The sequence below is a fragment of the Erythrolamprus reginae genome, chromosome 1 (genome assembly GCF_031021105.1).
Source record: "Erythrolamprus reginae isolate rEryReg1 chromosome 1, rEryReg1.hap1, whole genome shotgun sequence".
In the NCBI taxonomy this organism is placed as follows: Eukaryota; Metazoa; Chordata; class Lepidosauria; order Squamata; family Dipsadidae; genus Erythrolamprus; species Erythrolamprus reginae.
This window is the reverse complement of record NC_091950.1, coordinates 26789734-26809818: the sequence shown is the minus strand read 5'-3', so window position 1 is coordinate 26809818 and position 20085 is coordinate 26789734. Positions and strand designations below refer to the sequence as shown.

General features: G+C 45.4%; 2 protein-coding genes across 11 annotated transcripts in view; one reads left to right on the top strand and one right to left on the bottom strand.

The window, feature by feature from the left end:
• ZNF414 (zinc finger protein 414) overlaps nucleotides 1-16200 on the top strand; it is a 49636-nt gene extending 33436 nt beyond the window's left edge. For 3 of the 4 annotated variants that reach the window (XM_070747815.1, XM_070747805.1, XM_070747826.1), the window contains exons 3-8: nucleotides 76-174; nucleotides 1820-1927; nucleotides 6346-6451; nucleotides 9575-10059; nucleotides 14208-14366; nucleotides 15401-16200. In XM_070747815.1, the coding sequence (XP_070603916.1) occupies nucleotides 76-174; nucleotides 1820-1927; nucleotides 6346-6451; nucleotides 9575-10059; nucleotides 14208-14366; nucleotides 15401-15477 (1034 nt within the window). In that variant the 3' untranslated portion in view covers nucleotides 15478-16200. The remainder of the gene's footprint in view (nucleotides 1-75; nucleotides 175-1819; nucleotides 1928-6345; nucleotides 6452-9574; nucleotides 10060-14207; nucleotides 14367-15400) is intronic. The other variant, XM_070747837.1, reaches the window with a different exon arrangement.
• A 1008-nt stretch (nucleotides 16201-17208) lies between these two features.
• MYO9B (myosin IXB) overlaps nucleotides 17209-20085 on the bottom strand; it is a 116963-nt gene continuing 114086 nt past the window's right edge. For 5 of the 7 annotated variants that reach the window (XM_070747748.1, XM_070747766.1, XM_070747740.1 and 2 more), the window contains 3 exons: nucleotides 19529-19659; nucleotides 18615-18742; nucleotides 17209-18016 (listed from right to left, as the gene is read on the bottom strand). In XM_070747748.1, the coding sequence (XP_070603849.1) occupies nucleotides 17820-18016; nucleotides 18615-18742; nucleotides 19529-19659 (456 nt within the window). In that variant the 3' untranslated portion in view covers nucleotides 17209-17819. Of the gene's footprint in view, nucleotides 18017-18602; nucleotides 18743-19528; nucleotides 19660-20085 lie in introns of all 7 variants that reach the window. The other 2 variants (XM_070747783.1, XM_070747792.1) reach the window with 1 other exon arrangement.

Genomic DNA, 20085 nt, shown 5'->3' with positions numbered 1-20085 from the left:
AGTTTATTAAGATGCTGCAACCTCCTCGCTTTAAATGCCCTCCTCTTATTCCGTGTTGCTTTTCTTGATTCCCAGGTGCTAACAATCCAGGCAGCCAGACACAACCAGTGTGGAGTGGGGGTAGCAGTACTCGAAACCGGGATCTGCAGCTCCCAAAGCGCAGACCTCCCGCAGGTACATTTGAGGTTGCACTTCTGTTATCGCCTCTCAGTCATTTACTAAACAATGTTGTCTGGCGGGACCCAGGGGAAGAGCCTTCTCTGTGGTGGCTCCGACCCTCTGGAACAAGCTCCCCCCAGAGATTAGGATTGCCTTTCGGAAACTCCTTAAAACCCACCTCTGCCGTCAGGCATGGGGGAATTGAAACATCTCCCCCTTGCCCATGTAGTTTTTGTGTATGATTCGATTGTGTGCTTGTTTTTTATATATTGGGGCTCTTTTGAATTTTTTAACTTAAAACTGTAATTTAGATTGGGAAATATTAGATTTGTTACTGTGTTTTGTTTACCATTGTTGTGAGCTGCCCCGAGTCTATGGAGAGGGGCGGCATATAAATCCAATAAATCTAATCTAATCTACATACTGTCTTGTTCTGGTAGGAAAACATTAAAAAGGGGTGATATGGCTCCTGGCGACAGGAATGGCAGCCTCCTGTGAGCCTTTGTTTACTTGTGAAATTGTTTCCTTACTTAAATTTCTTCTCCTGCGGGTGTTGAAAAGTTCTCAGGAAGTGATGTCCTCTTGGCCTCCTTGCTACCCTGTTGAAGAATTTATGTACATCATATCTGGCCGTTTTTCTTACCAATAATCCCTTCTTATCTTTTATAAGAGTCTATCAGTCGTCTATTTTATTTACAATACAGTAGTACCTCTAGATACGAGTTTAATTCGTTCCGGAACCGAGCTCGTATGTCAGATCAACTTGAACGAATGCCTTTAGACTTTGTTTTTCCCCAAGGATTCTTGCGCCACCTAGTGGAAGCTTGGCTCGTATCCCGAATTTGAGCTCGGGTGTCGAACAGAAATTTCGCTCCTGTCGTGGCTCGTAACTTGGAATACTCGCATGTGGGGCAGCTTGTATCTAGAGGTACTACTGTATTTATATTTCTGCCCCACTGATTCATAGTGACTGGGTGGCTCAGGAAATAGAATCCCAACCCTCTGGCAAAAGCAATTAAATCAACCACTTTGGGGTAGGGGGCTATTACCTTGAGGTCCCCAGGTCCTTTGGCAAAATCATGTCTTCAGGATCTTTTGAAAGAGAGTGAAAGTGGAGCGGGCAGTCTTTTACCACAGAGATGATGTTCCACAGAGAGCGAGCCATCCTAGAGAGGACCCTTCCTCGGTCCCGCCAGATAGAGGAGACCCATAAGAGGCCCTGTCTCTCAGCTCTGGTGGGTCAGGGAGACACCAGTGGGAATAGACCGTCCTTCAAATCACCTGTTGACTCCAGGCTATGTAGGGCTTTAAATGGCGACAACCAGAACCTTAAACTGGACCCAGAAGCAAATTACAAACCATACTTTAAAATCCCAGGTTTGTATTTTAAGAACTCCAGACAAGCTAATTTGCAAAATATTTCATGTTTTTTTTAACTTGAAGAGAAGCCCCTTTTGTTCATATCTTAAAAAGGGTGGGTGGGGGATTGAGGCTGGGAAAACTGCCGTCTTTGCATGTGTGACACCGGTAGAAACAGGAGCCCAGGCTCAGCTCAACTTCCAAGTCCATCCGTGACTCCCTTAACCCTCAGGCATTACGGAGGCTCCTGCAGAGTTCACAGAGAAAGCATTCCCGCTTCTGTTCTTTCTGCCTGTTCCAGGGAAACGTTACCAGTGTTCAGGGGAAGGCTGCCGACTGGCCTGCCGCAGCATGAAGGAGCTTCTCGACCACATGCAGCTCCACTCTCGGCCCACAGAGTCCCTTGAGGGTAAGGCTGGCTTTTCAAACTTGGTGGTGGTGGGTGTCAGGTGGGTAGTACAGGAGAAGAGGAAGACTACATACATACGTACATACATACATACATACATACATACATACATACATACATACATACATACATACATACAGTGGTACCTCTACTTAGAACTTAATTTGTTCCGTGACCAGGTTCTTAAGCAGAAAAGTTTGTAAGTAGAAGCAATTTTTCCCATAGGAATCAATGTAAAAGCAAATAATGCGTGCAAACTCATTAGGGAAGAAATAAAAACTCGGAATTTGGGTGGGAGAAGGAGGAGGAAAAAGGGGAGGAGAACAGTCGCTGCTGAAGGAAGAAGGTGAGGGGAATCAAAAAAATCAAAAACTTTAAGGTTTAAAAAAAAAAGAGGGACTCTGAGGCGGCGAGGAGCACGTGCCTCCCATACACCCGGCGCGAGGCTGCCTCCCATACAATGGCTGCTGCTGCTGCTTCCTGCTTCCTCTTCCTTCCCATGCTGAAGGGCTCCCCTCTCCTCTCCCTCGCTCACTTTGTAGCTGGTGCCTTTCATTTGCTGTGGTGACTCCCCGGCTGCCCAGAGTGGAGAGAGCGTTTCTTTTCTCTGGGCGCTGGCAGAGATTTATTCCCTCTCCAACCACCCAGAGAAAGGAAAATGCTTCGTTTGCTCTGGACTGCCAAAGCCTCCTTAAGCGCCACCGAAAGGCTCCTGTGGCAGCCCAGATGGATGGGATTAAAGGGGGAATGGCAGGAAACTGGCCGGGCCTTCATGCTGCTCTCAAATTTCCTGGGAAACTTGAACACCTGATTCTTATCTAGAAAAGTTCTTAAGTAGAGGTACCACTGTGTGTGTGTGTGTGTATTATGTATATGTATACGTATATGTCTATGTATATGTATTTTTGTGTGTGTGTGTGTGTGTGTGTTGCTTTGCCCTCTCAGGTGTATTTTTTTTTAGAAGAAAGGGAGAAGAAACAGTTATTTTTCTCTTCTGGAGAAAATGAAGCAGCCCTGACGCAATAACCGGGGGATCACTGTACTGTAACGCTCTCTACATGGGGCTACCTTTGAAAAGTGTTCGGAAACTTCAGATCGTGTAGAATGCAGCTGCGAGAGCAGTCATGGGCTTCCCTAGCTATGCCCATGTTTTACCAACACTCGGCAGTCTGCATTGGTTGCCGATCAACTTCCGGTCACAATTCAAAGTGTTGGTTATGACCTTTAAAGCCCTTCATGGCACTGGACCAGAATATCTCCGGGACCACCTTCTGCCGCACAAATCCCAGCGACCGATTAGGTCCCACAGAATGGGCCTTCTCCGGGTCCCGTCGACTAAACAATGTCGGTTGGCGGGCCCCAGGGGAAGAGCCTTCTCTGTGGCGGCCCTGGCCCTCTGGAATCAACTCCCCCCGGAGATTAGAACTGCCCCTACTCTCCTTGCCTTTCGTAAGCTCCTTAAGACCCACCTCTGTTGTCAGGCATGGGGGAACTGAGACATCTCCCCCAGGCATGTACAATTTATGAATGGTATGTTTGTATGCATGTGTGTTTGGAAAATGGGGTCTTTTAAATATTTTTAAAGAGTAATTTAGATTTGTTGTACATTGTTTTTTCACTTTGTTGTGAGCCGCCCCGAGTCTGCGGAGAGGGGCGGCATATAAATCTAAATAATAAATAAATAAACAAATAACATGTTTATTTATAAAATCACATGCGGAATGAGTTCAATGGACAAATCCACCATGTTTTTAAAAATAGCCACCCTCAAGTTGAACTCTACTTCTGGTGACCATATGTCCGTGCCCTTGTCACCCTTGTGGAAAATTTCCCCCCCCCCCCCATTTCTCTATGCCAGTGATGGGCAACCTTTTGAGCTTGGTGTGTCAAAATTCGCCAAAAAACCCAGCATAACTCGGGTGGTGTGTCACCTTGAGAAAAAAACCATAATTTTGTGCTAAAAGTGTCTGGTAACCGATTCCAGGCACTCCAAATTTCCTGTTCATAGTGGCACTCCTCTTGATTCTCCAAGCGGCACCTTTCTAGATTCTCAAGCTTTGACCTCAAGTCAACAAACAAGCTTTGCTGAGTCTTACTTTCACTTTGCAGAATAGTCCCCGGACTCTTTTTAAAAAAAAAACTCCTGCAGGAGAGGGCGGGGCACCCTTGCCCCAAAGACTCACTGAAACGGCGAATTCTCACGTGAATTGCAGGTTATTTCCAGAAGCCTGGGACAGATATCCTTGCAAAGGTTTGACAGAAAAAGCAAGCAAAGAGCAAACTTCAAAAGAAGGGAAAAGACGGGAGGGAAGGAGGAGGCAAAAGGAGGAAGGGAGGGAAGAAGGAAGGAAGGAAGGAGAGAGAGAGAGAAAGAGGCTCTTTGGAAGGAACAGGTTTCGTTCTAATGGAAAGAATCGGCTCACCCAATGAAAGGGAACGCGAAGCGACGATATTTCTTCATCTGGAAAAATGGACACCTGACTTCCTTAACGGCCGCGTGTCACTGAAAATGGCTACGCGTGTCACGCCATCACTGCTCTATGCCCTTATATTAAATCTGATCCTGTTTACTGTTGAAAATCAGCCGTCAGTCAGGTGCTGCCATCTGCTGGATGGTCATATTTGTAAACTGTTTGAAATTCTCCTTCCACAACCTAAGGCCTGGCCACAAAATTAAGACTGGGGGAATAAAATTGGGAGGTAAGGAGAAGAGCCCCAGTCTAGACAAGGCTTTAATAAATGAAATCTGAGTTCAAAAAAGGGGTGATATTTGAGGCACTGCCACACAGGAAGAGGGGAGGGGGATCCACCTATTTTCCAAAGCACCAGAAAGTAAGACAAGAAACAATGGATGGAAAGTAATCAAGGGAAGAAGCAACCTGGAATTTAAGGACAAACGTCTTGACAGTGAGGATAATTGGTGGAACAGCTTGGTTTCAAAGGTTGTGGGTGCTTCATGACTGGAATTGAATTGCATAGGTCTCCTGCTTGAGCAGGGGGTTGGATTAGAACACCTCCAGCTCTGTTCTGATTGACTGAGAAAGTGTCCCAGAAAAGATCCTCCCTAGTTTTTGAGACCCCAAAATTAAGGCAGAAGAGAGGTGGTTTTAGACTTGCAAGATTTGGCTACTGTAACTTTATCATCAAGGTAAGTGTTGGTATTTGTGACTGGTGATTCTTGTCTAGGCTGCCTCAAAAGGCTGACTGGACTGGAAGGAAATAAGTCTCCTCTAATTAAAGCCTTGGCTGTTCACACAGGGCTTTGCAAGCACCATTGAAGCTCCCTCCTTTGTTTCTAGGTGGAAACCATCTTTGCTTTGTCTCTCTTCTCTCCTCTCCCTCCCCCCCGTCTCTCCTATGTCTCTCCTCTCTCTCTCTCTCTCTCTCTTCTTTCTCTCCCCTCTTTCTTCTCTCCCTTTTCTCTCATCTCCCTCTTTTCTCTCTCTCTCTCTCTCTTCATTCATTCAATTTTTATGCTGTCCTTCTCCTTAGACTCTGGGTGGCTTATAACATGTTATCAATAGCACTTTTTAACAGAGCCAGCCTATTGCCCTGATAATCTGTGTCCTCGTTTACCCACCTCGGAAGGATGGACGGCTGAGTCAACCTTGAGATTTGAACCGCTGACCTGCAGGTCTACAGTCAGCTTCAGTGGCCTGCAGGACTGCACTCTACCTGCTGCACCACCCCGGCTCTCCTCTTTCTCTTCTTTCTCTCCTCTCTCTTTCTCTCTCCTCTCTCCTTTCTTCCCCGTCTTTCCTCTCTCCTCTTTCTCTTTCTTTCTCTTCTCCCCTTTCTCTCTTCTCTCCTTTCTTCCCCTTCTTTCCTCTCTCCTCTTTCTCTTCTTTTTCTCCTCTCTTTCTCTCTCCTCACCCCTTTCTCTCCTCTCCTTTCTCCCCCGGCTCTCCTCTCTCTCTCTCCTTTTTCTCTTCTCTGTCCTCTCTCTTTCTCTCTCCCCCTCTCCTCTCTATCTCTCCCCCTCTCCTCTCTCTCCCCCCTCCTCATTTTTTTCAATGGGTCTTTCTTTTACATTTTGTAAATTGCCCAGAGCTGTTGGGAATCAGATGGTTTAAAAACATTTAATAAATGTGGAATCTCTGCTGCTTTCTGAGCTTGATTGTTTGCTTGCAGACATTTCATCACCCAACTAGGTAACATCATCAGTGCAGAGGAATGTTGGATTTGCCTTGCTGGGAAATTTCAGTTTGTCTAAATGGGGAGAAACCCCCCCCCCCACTCCTCTGTACTGATGATTTTACCCAGCTGGATAATGAAACGCCTGCAAGCAAACAACCAAGCTCAGAAAGCGCCAAGGATTCTATAATTCGACCTCAGCTACAGTTACAGAGAACTCTCTTCTATTGGAACATTTAATAAATCGATGAACTGATACCCTGAACCTGCTGGGTTTCTCTTAGGAAAGACATTCCGCTGTTCCATTCCGGCTTGCGTGCAATCGTTCCCCAACATGCAAGACTTGATGGGTCACATGAAGGTGCATTACAAGCCCAACCGCTACTTCAAGTAAGACCCTCCTTCGTTTTGTCGTGGTTAAACATGTATATTTTTTTTTCTGACAGTCTCAAAATGGGTGAGCAGTGTGGTCGGTCGGTAGGAAAAGCAAGTAGGATGCTTGGCTGTATAGCTAGAGGTATAACAAGCAGGAAGAGGGAGATTGTGGCCCTGCTGTATAGAGCCCTAGTGAGACCACATTTGGAATACAGTACTGTGTTCAGTTATGGAGACCTCACCTGCAAAAAGATATTGACAAAATTGAACGGGTCCAAAGACGGGCTACAAGAATGGTGGAAGGTCTTAAGCATAAAACGTATCAGGAAAGACTTCATGAACTCAATCTGTATAGTCTGGAGGACAGAAGGGAAAGGAGGGACATGATCGAAACATTTAAATATGTTAAAGGGTTAAATAAGGTTCAGGAGGGAAGTATTTTTAATAGGAAAGTGAACACAAGAACAAGGGGGCACAATCTGAAGTTAGTTGGGGGAAAGATCAAAAGCAACGTGAGAAAATATTATTTCACTGAAAGAGTAGTAGATCCTTGGAACAAACTTCCAGCAGACGTGGTTGGTAAATCCACAGCAACTGAATTTAAACATGCCTGGAATAAACATATATCCATTGTAAGATAAAATACAGGAAATAGTATAAGGGCAGACTAGATGGACCAGGAGGTCTTTTTCTGCCGTCAGTCTTCTATGTTTCTATGTTTTTAACAAATTCTGGAAAGGGGTTGGAGTGAAGTGTGCTTAATGAAAACCAGGTCAAAATTAAATAGGCCTCTCTCCCATTAGCTCTTCTCTTTCTCGTCTCTTTGAATCCCCAGTGAAATATAAAACTTGGCAACTGAATCTGGGACACTTCACTGTCGGCTTAAACTGCATTATAGAACGATTGCTAGGAGAAACATCTATGCGACTCTGAAGGGGATTCCGAGGAAGGATGTAATAGAACATAGAAACATAGAAGACTGACGGCAGAAAAGGACCTCATGGTCCATCTAGTCTGCCCTTATACTATTTCCTGTATTTTATCTTAGGATGGATCTATGTTTATCCCAGGCATGTTTAAATTCAGTTACTGTGGATTTACCAACCACGTCTGCTGGAAGTTTGTTCCAAGGATCTACTACTCTTTCAGTAAAATAATATTTTCTCACATTGCTTTTGATCTTTCCCCCAACTAACTTCAGATTGTGTCCCCTTGTTGTTGTGTTCACTTTCCTATTAAAAACACTTCCCTCCTGGACCTTATTTAACCCTTTAACATATTTAAATGTTTCGATCATGTCCCCCCTTTTCCTTCTGTCCTCCAGACTATACAGATTGAGTTCATGAAGTCTTTCCTGATACGTTTTATGCTTAAGACCTTCCACCATTCTTGTAGCCCATCTTTGGACCCGTTCAATTTTGTCAGTATCTTTTTGTAGGTGAGGTCTCCAGAACTGAACATAGTATTCCAAATGTGGTCTCACCAACGCTCTATACAGCGGGATCATAATCTCCCTCTTCCTGCTTGTTATACCTCTAGCTATGCAGCCAATAGAGAGCAAATCTATTTATTTATTCATTTTATTTATGTTGTGATATTTATATGCCGCCCAACTCCAGCAGGAATCTGGGTGGCTTACAGTAGTCACAACAACTAAAACACAGTATAAAAGTGTAACAACAATAAAAACAGCAAATTGTAGTATAAAATACATAAATAATCCTAAAACCAAGCATACACTCAGTCATGCCTAGTCCCAGGTCTGCCGGAAAAGCCAGGTCTTAAGGGCTTTCCAGAAGACTGGTAGGGTGGGGATAGTACAGATCTCCGGAGGCAGTTGATGCCAAAGGGTTTGAGCCACCACAGAGAAGGCCCTTCCCCATGGCCCAGCCAGCTGGCATTGTTTGGCGGACAGGGGCCGGAGGCCAGCTCTGTGGGCCCTTAATGGCCATTGAGAGGTACGAAGCAGGAGATGGTCCTGTAAGTAGTCTGGTCCTGAGCAATGTAGGACTTTAAAGGTGATAACCAGCACCTTGAATTGTGTCCGGAAACTGACTGGTAACCAATGCAACTTGTACAGAGTTAGAGTAATATGCTATCGCTTGCGCAGCTGAGATTTAAATGTAGTGATAATTCACAGCCTAGGATAAGTATAAGAGCTACTTTAGGTTTACAAGACTATTATGTCTTCAGTGAAAAGATCTTTTCAGATCCCTGTTCTCCTCTCACTTATGTTCACAATTTTTCAAGCCCCCTTCCCATTTTCACTTAGGCCCAGGACAGCAGTTTCTGAATACCAATTTGGTCTAGTAGTTCAGGTACTAGCTAGAAAGCAAAAGGGGAGTTCAAGTCCCACCTTAGCCATGAAAGCCACCTGGGTGTCTTTGGGCCACTTTCTCTTAGCCGAGTGGTTCTCAACCTGGGGTCGGGACCCCTTTGGGGGGTGGTGGTCAAAAGACCGTTTCACTGGGGTCGCCTAAGACTCTGGGAAAAGACAAATTTCCCATGGCGTTAGGAACTAAAGCTTCTATTCTGGCGCCTTGGAACATGTTTTTACAACCTGACCAATCAGGTGTTTACAGTGGATGTGTCCCTCTGACCTTCCTGCCAATCAGCTTAAAGCTCTGTTGGGAGAATTGGCGCTAGACTTATGGTTGGGGGTCACCACAACATGAGGAACTGTATTAAGGTGTCGTGGCATTAGAAAGATTGAGAACCACTGATTTAGCCCAACCCACCTCATAGGGTTGTTGCAGGGAAAATAAGAGGAGGAAAAATACGTTGGATATATTCACCACCTTGAGTGATTAGTAAAAACTATAATGGTAGGATAGAAATGAAGTGATTCACCAGTTCCAACCAAAATCCAAAAGTCCTTGTTTTCTGGATATCTTATCTTTTTCAATAAGCAAACATGGGGCCTAGCGCTCAGCAAGGACTGAGAATTCCGTAGTTCAGGGGGGTCCCCAAAGCTGACAACTTTAAGATTTGTGGACTTCAACTCCCAGAATTCTGAGAATTAAAGTCCACAAACCTTAAAGCTGCCCAGTTTGGAGACCTCTGCTATAGCCGATGAGCTTGTTGGAACCTCAGCTCTGAGTGCTTCGTTTAGCCCGTCCATGTTTTCATTCCCTCCAGATGTGAGAACTGCATGTCGCGTTTCCGAACACACCGCTCCCTCTTCAAGCACTTGCACAGCTGTTCTGATGCCAACACCACCACCGCCAGCACGTCAGAGAAGCCCATCTTCCCACCTAGCTCTGGCCTGGAAAAAGAGCCCCCGGGGAAATTGCTGGAGGAGCTTCCGAAACTCGAGCGCGTCATACAGCACTTGAAGAAAGAAGCTCTCCTCCCCAGCACAATGGACTCTCCTCTGGCCACGGACTCGCTCTCGGCTGGACTTCCTGGGCCCTTAGAACCTGGGCCCTTGCCAACATCGCCCGCGTACCCTCTGCTGGAGCAATCCCTCTTTGGGCCTCCCTCCCTGGCGAAGCTCTCCGTGCCCTACATGCACCCTACGTCCTACGCTTTACCTCAAGCTGCAGTGCAGAACCGGCTCAGGTCTTTTTTGCCAGCAGGCCAAGGCCTCCCTGTTTCCAATGCTGTGTGGAAGAAAAGCCAAGGTGAGCAGCTATCGAATTTCGCTTTTCAATATACCGTGGGTACCTCAAAGTGTTGGTTATGACCTATAAAGCCCTTCATGACACCGGACCAGAATATCTTCGGGACCGCCTCCTGCCGCACAAATCCCAGCGACCGGTTAGGTCCCACAGAGTGGGCCTTCTCCGGGTCCCGTCGACTAAACAATGTTGTCTGGGGGGACCCAGGGGAAGAGCCTTCTCTGTGGGGGCCCCGACCCTCTGGAACCAGCTCCCCCCTGAGATTAGGATTGCCCCCACCCTCCCTGCCTTTCGTAAACTCCTTAAGACCCACCTCTGCCGTCAGGCTTGGGGGAACTAAAACACCTCCCCCTTTCCCATGTTGTGTTGTTGATTGATTGACTGTGTGCCTGATTTTTATATATATTGGGATTGTTTTAGGAAATTACTAATTTTAAATTGTAATTAGATTGGTGGGCATTGGATTTTTATTATGTACTGTTTTTATTATTGTTGTGAGCCGCCCCGAGTCTGCGGAGAGGGGCGGCATACAAATCCAATAAATCTAATCTAATCTAATCTAATCACGAACTTAATTTGTTCCGTGACCAGGTTCTTAATTAGAAAAGTTTGTAAGAAGCAGTTTTTCCCATAGGAATCAATGCAAAATGTACCTCCGGAACTGCTTACTACCGCATGAATCCCAGCGGCCGATAAGGTCCCAAAGAGTTGGCCTTCTCTGGGTCCCGTCGACTAAACAATGTCGTTTGGCGGGCCCCAGGGGAAGAGCCTTCTCTGTGGCGGCCCCGGGCCTCTGGAATCAACTTCCCCCGGAGATTAGAACTGCCCCACCCTCCTTGTCTTTCGTAAACTACTCAAGACTCACTTATACCGCCAGGGATGGGGGAGTTGAGATTCCTTTCCCCCCAGGCTTCTTTATAATTTGTTTCATGTTTGGTATGAATATGCTGTTTGGTTTTTAAATATATGATAGGGTTTTATATGCTTCTTTTAATATTAGATTTGTTTGGTTATAATATTGTTTTTATTGTTGTGAGCCGCCCCGAGTCTTCGGAGAGGGGCGGCATACAAATCTAATAAATAATAATAATAAATAATAATAAAAACAAATAATGTGTGCGATTGGGGAAACCACAGGGAGGGTGGGGGCCCTGTTTCCTCCCAGGAGATTCCTACAGAGGTCCCAGGGAGACTTCTCCCCACCTTTTCCGGCCCTGTTTCCTCCCAGGAGATTCCTACAGAGGCACCACGGAGGCTTCTCCCTGCCTTTTCGGGCCCTGTTTCCTCCCAGGAGATTCCTAGAGAGGCCCCGCGGAGGCTTCTCCCTGCCTTTTCCGGCCCTGTTTCCTCCCAGGAGATTCCTACAGAGGTCCCAGGGAGACTTCTCCCCGCCTTTTCCGGTTACAGTTTCAGAGGCTCAGGTTTGTAAGTGGAAAATGGTTCTTGAGAAGAAGCCAAAAAATCTTGAACACCCGGTTCTTATCTAGAAAAGTTTGTAAGTAGAGGCGTTTGTAGGTAGAGGTACCACTGTAATAGACGATTCCGCTGTTCCTGCTCTAAATGTATTCTACGTCAGGTTGGTGTCAACCCCTTTCGGAGTTGCGCATTGATGCTCAGCATTTTACTATGTTACTTTTGGGCGGGTGTTCTGTGCAAGAAATGCCACTGTAAGTCATCACTGCTTGCGACCCTATTTAAGTTGTGAATTTAACAGATGTGGGACTGAAGCTGGTGGCATTTTATTTTATATCTCTCATCTGTGTAGAAACAATTGATGGATAATTTTACAAGCCGGCTATGTATTCCTTTATCTGCCATGCTAATCCCACTCCCCAGTTTAGAATATACAGTGTTCCCTCGATTTTCGCGGATTCGAACTTCGCGAATAAGACTATACCACGGTTTTTCAAAAAATATTAATTAAAAAATACTTCACGGTTTTTTTCCTATACCACGGTTTTTCCCACCCGATGACGTCATGTGTCATCGCCAAACTAATAATTTTTGCAAATAAATAACAAAAAAAAAATATTGTTAATAAATAATTATGTTTATAAATATCAGGATCACTAAGTGTCTTATTCAATGGTGAGTACCAGTAATAATGGTGAGTAAATGGTTGTTAAGGGAATGGGAAATGGTAATTTAGGGGTTTAAAGTGTTAAGGGAAGGCTTGTGATACTGTCCATAGCCAAAAATGGTGTATTTACTTCCGCATCTCTACTGCGCGGAAATTCGACTTTCGCGGGTGGTCTTGGAACGCATCCCCAGCGGAAATCGAGTGAACACTGTAATGGAATACTCTGTCAAATTATCACTGAAATCAAGCTCTATTACATCCCCTATATTCCCATAATTTACTAAAGAACGTTATTTTTTACACATCCATGTTGGTTGAACAGCTGTTTCAGGAGCACTTCCAGATCATTTATGGTCTGCTCTAGAATCTCCCCAGCTGTCAGGATCTGTAATTTTCTGAATGTTCTTGTTTTGAAGATACCTTTTCTTTTCCTCTTATTCTCTACCAGTTCTTTACAATTTCTCAAAGACAACACATGCACAATTCATCTAAGCTCGCGATTGGTGAACATATGGCCTGCATGCCACAGGTGGCACATGGAACCATATGGGAGAGCATGGGAGACGTTTCTATGTTTCAGCTCCAGTGCACATCCACACACTGGCCAGCTGATTTTCGGCCTTTGGAAAGGCCATTTTCTCCTCCGGACACTTCGGAGGCACAAAAAAAAACCCCCCAACAGAAGTTTGGAAAAACACACTTCCGGTTTGCCCCATTTGGGCATTTTTTTTAACCTCACAGCAGTGTTGGTGGGGTAGAGCCATACAGGTATGAACCCATTGATTTTGGGTGATCCCCCCCCCCCGGGGTCTCTGTGGAGGAAGCCCTCAACTGTGCTTCAGATAAAGTTTAAAGGTCAGCATTAAGACGAGAGGGAAGGGGCGGGAGGGCTTCTTCTGACACGGAGATGCCAGGGGAAAGAAAATCACCCAAAATTTATTTATTTATTTATTAGATTTGTATGCCGCCCCTCTCCGTAGACTCGGGGCGGCTCACAACATACAATAGAACAATTCGCAACAAATCTAATAATTTTTTAAAAAAATTAAAAAAACCCATTATTAAACCAGACATTCACACAGACATACCATACATAAATTGTATAGGCCCAGGGGAGGGGGGAATACCTCAATTCCCCCATGCCTGACGGCAGAGGTGGGTTTTAAGGAGTTTAAGGAAGGCAAGGAGGGTGGGGGCAGTTCTAATCTCAGGGGGGAGCTGGTTCCAGAGAGTTGGGGCCGCCACAGAGAAGGCTCTTCCCCTGGGACCCGCCAGACGACATTGTTTAGTCGACGGGACCCGTAGAAGGCCAACTCTGTGGGTCCTAATCGGTCACTGGGATCCATGCGGCAGAAGGCGGTCCAGGAGATATTCTGGTCCGATGCCATGAAGGGCTTTATAGGTCATGACCAACACTTTGAATTGTGACCGGAAACTGATCGGCAACCAATGCAGACAGCAGAGTGTTGGTGTAACATGGGCATACCTGGGGACGCCCATGATTGCTCTCGCAGCTGCATTCTGCACGATCTGAAGTTTCCGAACACTTTTCAAAGACAGCCCCATGTAGAGAGCATTACAGTAGTCGAATCTCGAGGTGATGAGGGCATGAGTGACTGGGGTTCATCTAGTACGACTCTCTGGACCACACTGATATGAACCCACCACTGCCTACCAGGCTTCAGAAAGGCCAGTGTGCATGCGCGGAGGGGGGCACATGGAGGTGTGCATGCCGGGGGGGGAAGGAGTGTGGCACATGAGTGCATGCTAGCACACCCACATACACCCTTTTGGCAGGCGAACCAAAAAAGGTTCTCCATCATTGATCTAAGCCCAGGAGTAGGCAAAGTTGGCTCTTCTATGACATGTGGACTTTAACTCCCAGAATTCCTGGGCTAGCATGATTGGCTCAGGAATTCTGGGAGTTAAAGTCCACATGTCATAGAAGAGCCAACTTTGCCTAGCCCTGACCCAATGGGTCCTTTTCAGAAGAGCAGCTAGACCTGCCATTGCCCGGGACTTAGGGAACTGACCGGTTGGCAGGACTTTCAGCTTCTTCTTTCCATTGCAGGACACTCCTCCAACAGCCGCATTGTATGGGAACACACCCGAGGTCGCTACAATTGCTTACAGTGCCCCTATTCCACAGCCTCTCGGGGAGAGATGACCCGGCATACGGAGGACCACCGCAAAAATCCCTCTCTAACCAGTCGCTTGGATGCGGAAATGGGTGAGTGCCAACAGCCCCGGGGAATCTTGGTCATGAAATTTTGGAAAGAGGGGAGGGGGGGAATCCATTGGAGATTCCCGTTTCCTTCTTGTTATGGAAAGACTAATTCCAAGTCTTACATCCCCTCATTATTGCAACGTTCCTTAGACTGATTTACAGATACAGGAAGGAGTTTAAAAATCATTAATACTGGGGGTCCCCACTCAGCTTTGACATGCAATTGTTATCAGATGTGACAAGTACAGTGGTACCTCTACTTACGAACTTAATTCGTTCCGTGACCAGGTTCTTAAGTAGAAAAGTTTGTAAGAAGCAGCAATTTTTCCCATAGGAATCAATGTAAAAGCAAATAATGCGTGTGATTGGCGAAACTCCAAGGAGGGTGGAGGCCCTGTTTCCTCCCAGGAGAAACCTAGAGAGGCCCCACGGAGGCTTCTCCCTGCCTTTTCCGACTCTGTTTCCTCCCAGGAGATTCCTAGAGGCCCAACAGAGGCTTCTCCCCATCTTTTCTGGCCCTGTTTCCTCCCAGGAGATTCCCAGAGAGGCCCTGTGGAGGCTTCTCTCTGCCTTTTCCGGCTCTGTTTCCTCCTAGGAGATTCCTAGAGAGGCCCCATGGAGGCTTCTCTCTGCCTTTTCCGGTTACAGTTTCAGAGGCTAGGGTTTGTAAGTGGAAAATGGTTCTTGAGACAAAAAAATCTTGAACACCCGGTTCTTTATCTAGAAAAGTTCATAAGTAGAGGCGTTTGTAGGTAGAGGTACCACTGTGTGTATGTAATAATTTCTCCGGCTATTTTAAGGGTTTCCATTTTGTAAAAGGAACTTCCTGAGACCTTCAACATGACTAAACTTATTTTAAATCCGTGAGGGGTGGGAAGAGGGGCTGTCACGTGATATTTTAACTCAATGGTTCTCCTTTAATCCTGAAAGAAATACGCCCTTCTTTTTTGTGACTCGGCATTTGCCTCTCCAGTTCGATTCTTTGTAGTTCAACTATATTAAACTGCCTTTTTTTCTTTTGTTTTTTTCCTCCCCAGACTTTGGTGTTCCTCTTCCCGCATTCCACCCGAAGTTGACACCAGAAGTGGAGAACTCTCTGTTTTCCCCACTGTGAAGTTGATTAAGCTGACTTTATTATTTCCCTCCTGAAAAACAGCATTTGCGTGGAGTTTTTCTTCTTCTTCTAAATATGTGCATTCCCCACCCCACCATGAAAGGAGGCATCTGGGACAACCGTGTGTTAAATTTAGGCCAGGATTCATCTCATTCTAGCTTGTCCAGAATGAGCAAGAGCGTGGATGCATTTGGCTGTTTGTTTCTAGTTACTCCCTTTGGCAGAAAAAGCCAAATGTCTTTAGCCCCCAGTCTATGAATTGTTGAGCATTGCATCTGAACCTAGTCCTTGGCTTATTTCTCAAAATAACAAGCTTCGGATAGAAGTCACCGCCTTGCTTGCGGCTTACATCCGTCAGGTGAAAAATGTCAGGGATTCTGACTACACCATTCTTAAACCAGGTTTGAAAGACTTTGTCTTATATGTGCTCGGTTCCCCTCCAACTTCCTTCCTTCCAATGCCTCCTTTCAGTTCAAACAAAGGTGTTGACAACTGAGCATCAGTTAAAAGGGAGTGGAAATTGATTACCATTTAAAATGATTAATTTAAATTAACTTTCTTTGCATTTCTTTACTTTTTTTTCCTATTTAAAACCTACCTTTCTCCTGCTTTTAATGTAATTTTTTTTGTCTTTACTCTGTACAGTCATAACTAGTTATGCTCAGGTTTGTTAAGTGGGCTACTGCTGCTTTTGAAAATAAATAAATTGTAATTGTACAGAAAGGCATGTCTTATGTCTGTAGTGTTTAGGAGATGACATCTCATCTTTAGAAGGAAGGCAGGAAAATGCCTTGGTTCCTTTATCCTTCTGCTCCTATCTATCATCTATCTATCTATCTATCTATCTATCTATCTATCTATCTATCTATCTATCTATCTATCTATCTATCTATCTATCTATCTATCTATCTATCTTATTTTATATTTATTAGATTTGTATGCCGCCCCTCTCCGAAGACTCGGGGCGGCTAACAACAATGAAAAGACAATGAAAACAAATCTAATATTAAAAATAATCTTAAAAACTCCAATTTAAAGAACCACTCATACATACAAGCATACCATGTATAAATTCTATAAGCCTAGGGGGAAGTGAAATTTCAATTCCCCCATGCCTGACAACAGAGGTAGGTTTTAAGGAGCTCGCGAAAGGCAAGGAGAGTGGGGGCAACTCTGATATCTGGGGGGAGCTGGTTCCAGAGGGTCGGGGCCGCCACAGAGAAGGCTCTTCTCCTGGGTCCCACCAAACGACATTGCTTAGTCGATGGGACCTGGAGAAGGCCAACTCTGTGGGACCTAACCGGTCGCTGCGATTCGTGCGGCAGAAGGCGGTCCCGGAGATATTCTGGTCCGATGCCATGTTTATTATGAAATCCTAACAATAGTAGAAGGCTACTCCATCTGAATTTTCATTTATGGGTGAATGTACAGAAAAAGGAACTCAGATTTTCAATCCTGCTCCACCTGAGCTTCCTCAAAGGGTCTATCACGTCTTGGTGTTGTCATGTGATGTATTTGCTAAAATGGGCATGGACAGCGCATGACTCATCCGGACTGGGAGTTTGACAGCCCTGGCCTCTCAGAAGAGCGTGTTTGATTCTACACAGCCTAACTTAAAACTCCAACAGGTCAAACTAATCTCAGCAGTTACAGTGACAGATCTGGTCCCATCCTGCCTACTATAGGATACCAAAACAGGAGGTGCTGTCAGGAATAATTCCCAATGCCTTCTTTTCCCCAAAAAAAGTGCAGTTTTAATATAAACATTGATACAATTTTTGGTCTCCATTAAACGCTTACTACACACATTTAAAGTTCTTGTAAACCAATTGGAAGTTGTCGTCATCCGAGAGAGACACTTAAAGCAGAAACGAGAGTTATTGAGTGCTTTGATTCTCCGTTTGGTCCTATTCAGAGCCTGTTGCGAGCAGACGGAAAGGAAGCCAGGTTTGACTGAACTGCTGGGCAGAGAAGGGAACTTCAAGCCTTGCCTCATAAAGTGGAGGTTGGTTCAGAGCTGTAACTATTGATCCACCTTTGATCAGACCGGAGAAGCACCAATTTGTTTCCCAGATTCAATAATGACCAAAAGCCCTGGTGCAAATTCTTGACCGATGAGCAGAACTTTTAAATACTGGACTTGACTGGGTTTGGAATAGGGCAGCGTTATGTAACAGCTCCCAAAACAGGACTGCCACTTAACCCTTTTTGACCTTCACTGAGCCTGACGCTCCTCTTTATATACTTTTGAGATGACTGTTCTTGGGTAGATTCCAGTGAGCAGTTCATCCTTCGAGAGAGGCTGTTTTTGGAGCAGGGAGGGAAGCAGGTCTGTTGGCTTCTCAGTCCTGGAGGACAGTTTGGCCTTGGCTGTGGGCATCCCCTGGGCCCTTGAGCAGAAGCAAAGAGGATGGACCACATGGGGTGGGTAGGCGAGGAGGAACCGGATCTACCGTGGCGGAAAACGGCGTTGTCTTCGGTGATCCAGTCTCTTCTTTGGCGGAGAGGCTGGTGCGTTGTGCTGCAGGCTCTTTGCTTCCTTTAAACATAGAAACATAGAAGATTGACGGCAGAAAAAGACCTCATGGTCCATCTAGTCTGCCCTTATACTATTTCCTCTATTTTATATGCCGCCCCGAGTTTTCGGAGAGGGGCGGCATATAAATCCAATAAATGAATTATCTTAAAGAGAAGGAGAGCGCTTGGGTAAGAGACCTGGGGCAAAGGGTTCTCTTTTTTTGCTCTTGGGGTAGAAAATTGCAGAAAAGACCTGTGCCGGGATGACCAGCAAGGCCACCAAGGGAATAGAAACATAGACTGATGGCAGAAAAAGACCTCATGGTCCATCTAGTCTGCCCTTATACTATTTCCTGTATTTTATCTTAGGATGGATATATGTTTATCCCAGGCATGTTTAAATTCAGTTACTGTGGATTTACCAACCACGTCTGCTGGACGTTTGTTCCAAGGATCTACTACTTTTTCAGTAAAATAATATTTTCTCACATTGCTTTTGATCTTTCCCCCAACTAACTTCAGATTGTGTCCCCTTGTTCTTATGTTCACTTTCCTATTAAAAACATGATTGGAGTGATTGGAGAGGGGTGGGAAAAACTGCACAATACCTTAATACTGACCTTTGGGGTCACGACACCCCACACGCTCTTCTAACAAGCTTTCTGTGCTAACCGACGTCTCGGAATCGACATTCTCCTCGTCGGAACAGCGCTGGTCCAACTCGGGGAGGCGATAGGTTATGTCTTCCCTAAAGAAGCGAGAAAGACAGACAAGCTGCAACAGTCCATAGGGGGACGAGAACAATTTCAAAATCGGGGATAATGAAGAGAGTTTTGAGTTTTCTGAGTTTTTCGATCCATCAAGTCCTACGTTACCCTGGGAAGGGTGGAATAAAGTCTATTGGAGGGCTTTTGTTTGCTACTGAAGGAGGGTGGCAGCTCAGGGCAATTTGGGGGAGGCTTTCACAAATATAAAATAGCAATAGCACTTATGTCAGGGGTCCCCAAACTTGGCAATTTTAAGACTTGTGGACTTCAACTCCCAGAATTCTCTAGCCAGCTATACTGGCTGGAGAATTCTGGGAGTTGAAGTCCAGAAGTCTTAAAATTGCCAAGTGTGAAGACCTCTGACTTGTGTACTCGCTTCTCAGTGCTTTACAGCCGTCTTCTAGCAGTTTACAGAGTCATTCTATTGCCCCCAACAATTTGGGTCAGTTCACCCACCTCGGAAGGATGGAAGACTGATTCAACCTTGAGCCAGTGAGAACTGAACTGCCAAATTGCAGTCAGCTGGCAATCAGAAGAAGTAGCCTGGAGTCCTGCACTCTAACCAGTCTGCCCCTGTGGCTCATTCCAAAATAAATTCGACAACCCAAACAATTTTTTCATGCTTTGCAATGCAAGCTCCATTTTTTGCAGAAACCGACTCTGCTGGGAAACTCAAGCACAGCTCTTCTTGGTAGAGAAATTCTCAGAGCTGGCTGATGAATTCAGAGACGGTAGCTTCTGTCTTGCCCTCACAAGCCCTCACTCACTTCTCTTCCTTTATTGATTGTATCCGTTCCATCAACAGCTCTTTCTCCCTGTTGTCTGTTTCCTCCTCTTCGGACAAAAGTCCAAGTTTAGGTGAGGCACTGCTCGCTCCTATAGTCTGGGGGCTCTTACTCTGCAAAGATAGAAAGAGAGCCATTATCATCCCCTTGGCTAAGGATATACAGCAAAACATCAACCCTGGGTGGACAGGAGCCATTCAATCCCACAAGTTAGTTCTCTTGTGGACCGTGGTAGATCGTGAAGCAGCCTCCTCTGCTCTGCCCAGACAATTTAGCTTTCCAGGCTTGAAATTATACTTTTAACCAGCCAGGAAAATAATGACGAAGTGCGGTAGTTCTGAACACAGGAAGCCTAAGCAGGAGATACCTGCCAACAATGGCTTTAGAACAAGCTGTGCTTTCTCACTACTGAATCCAACGTACAGGGCTACGATGAATATAAAACAAGAAGAATCGGTACTGAATCCCAATGCAGATATGAAGGTACCATGTCACAAAACTCTCCTCCCTCCCAAAGATATAAATTTGAAGCCTGAATT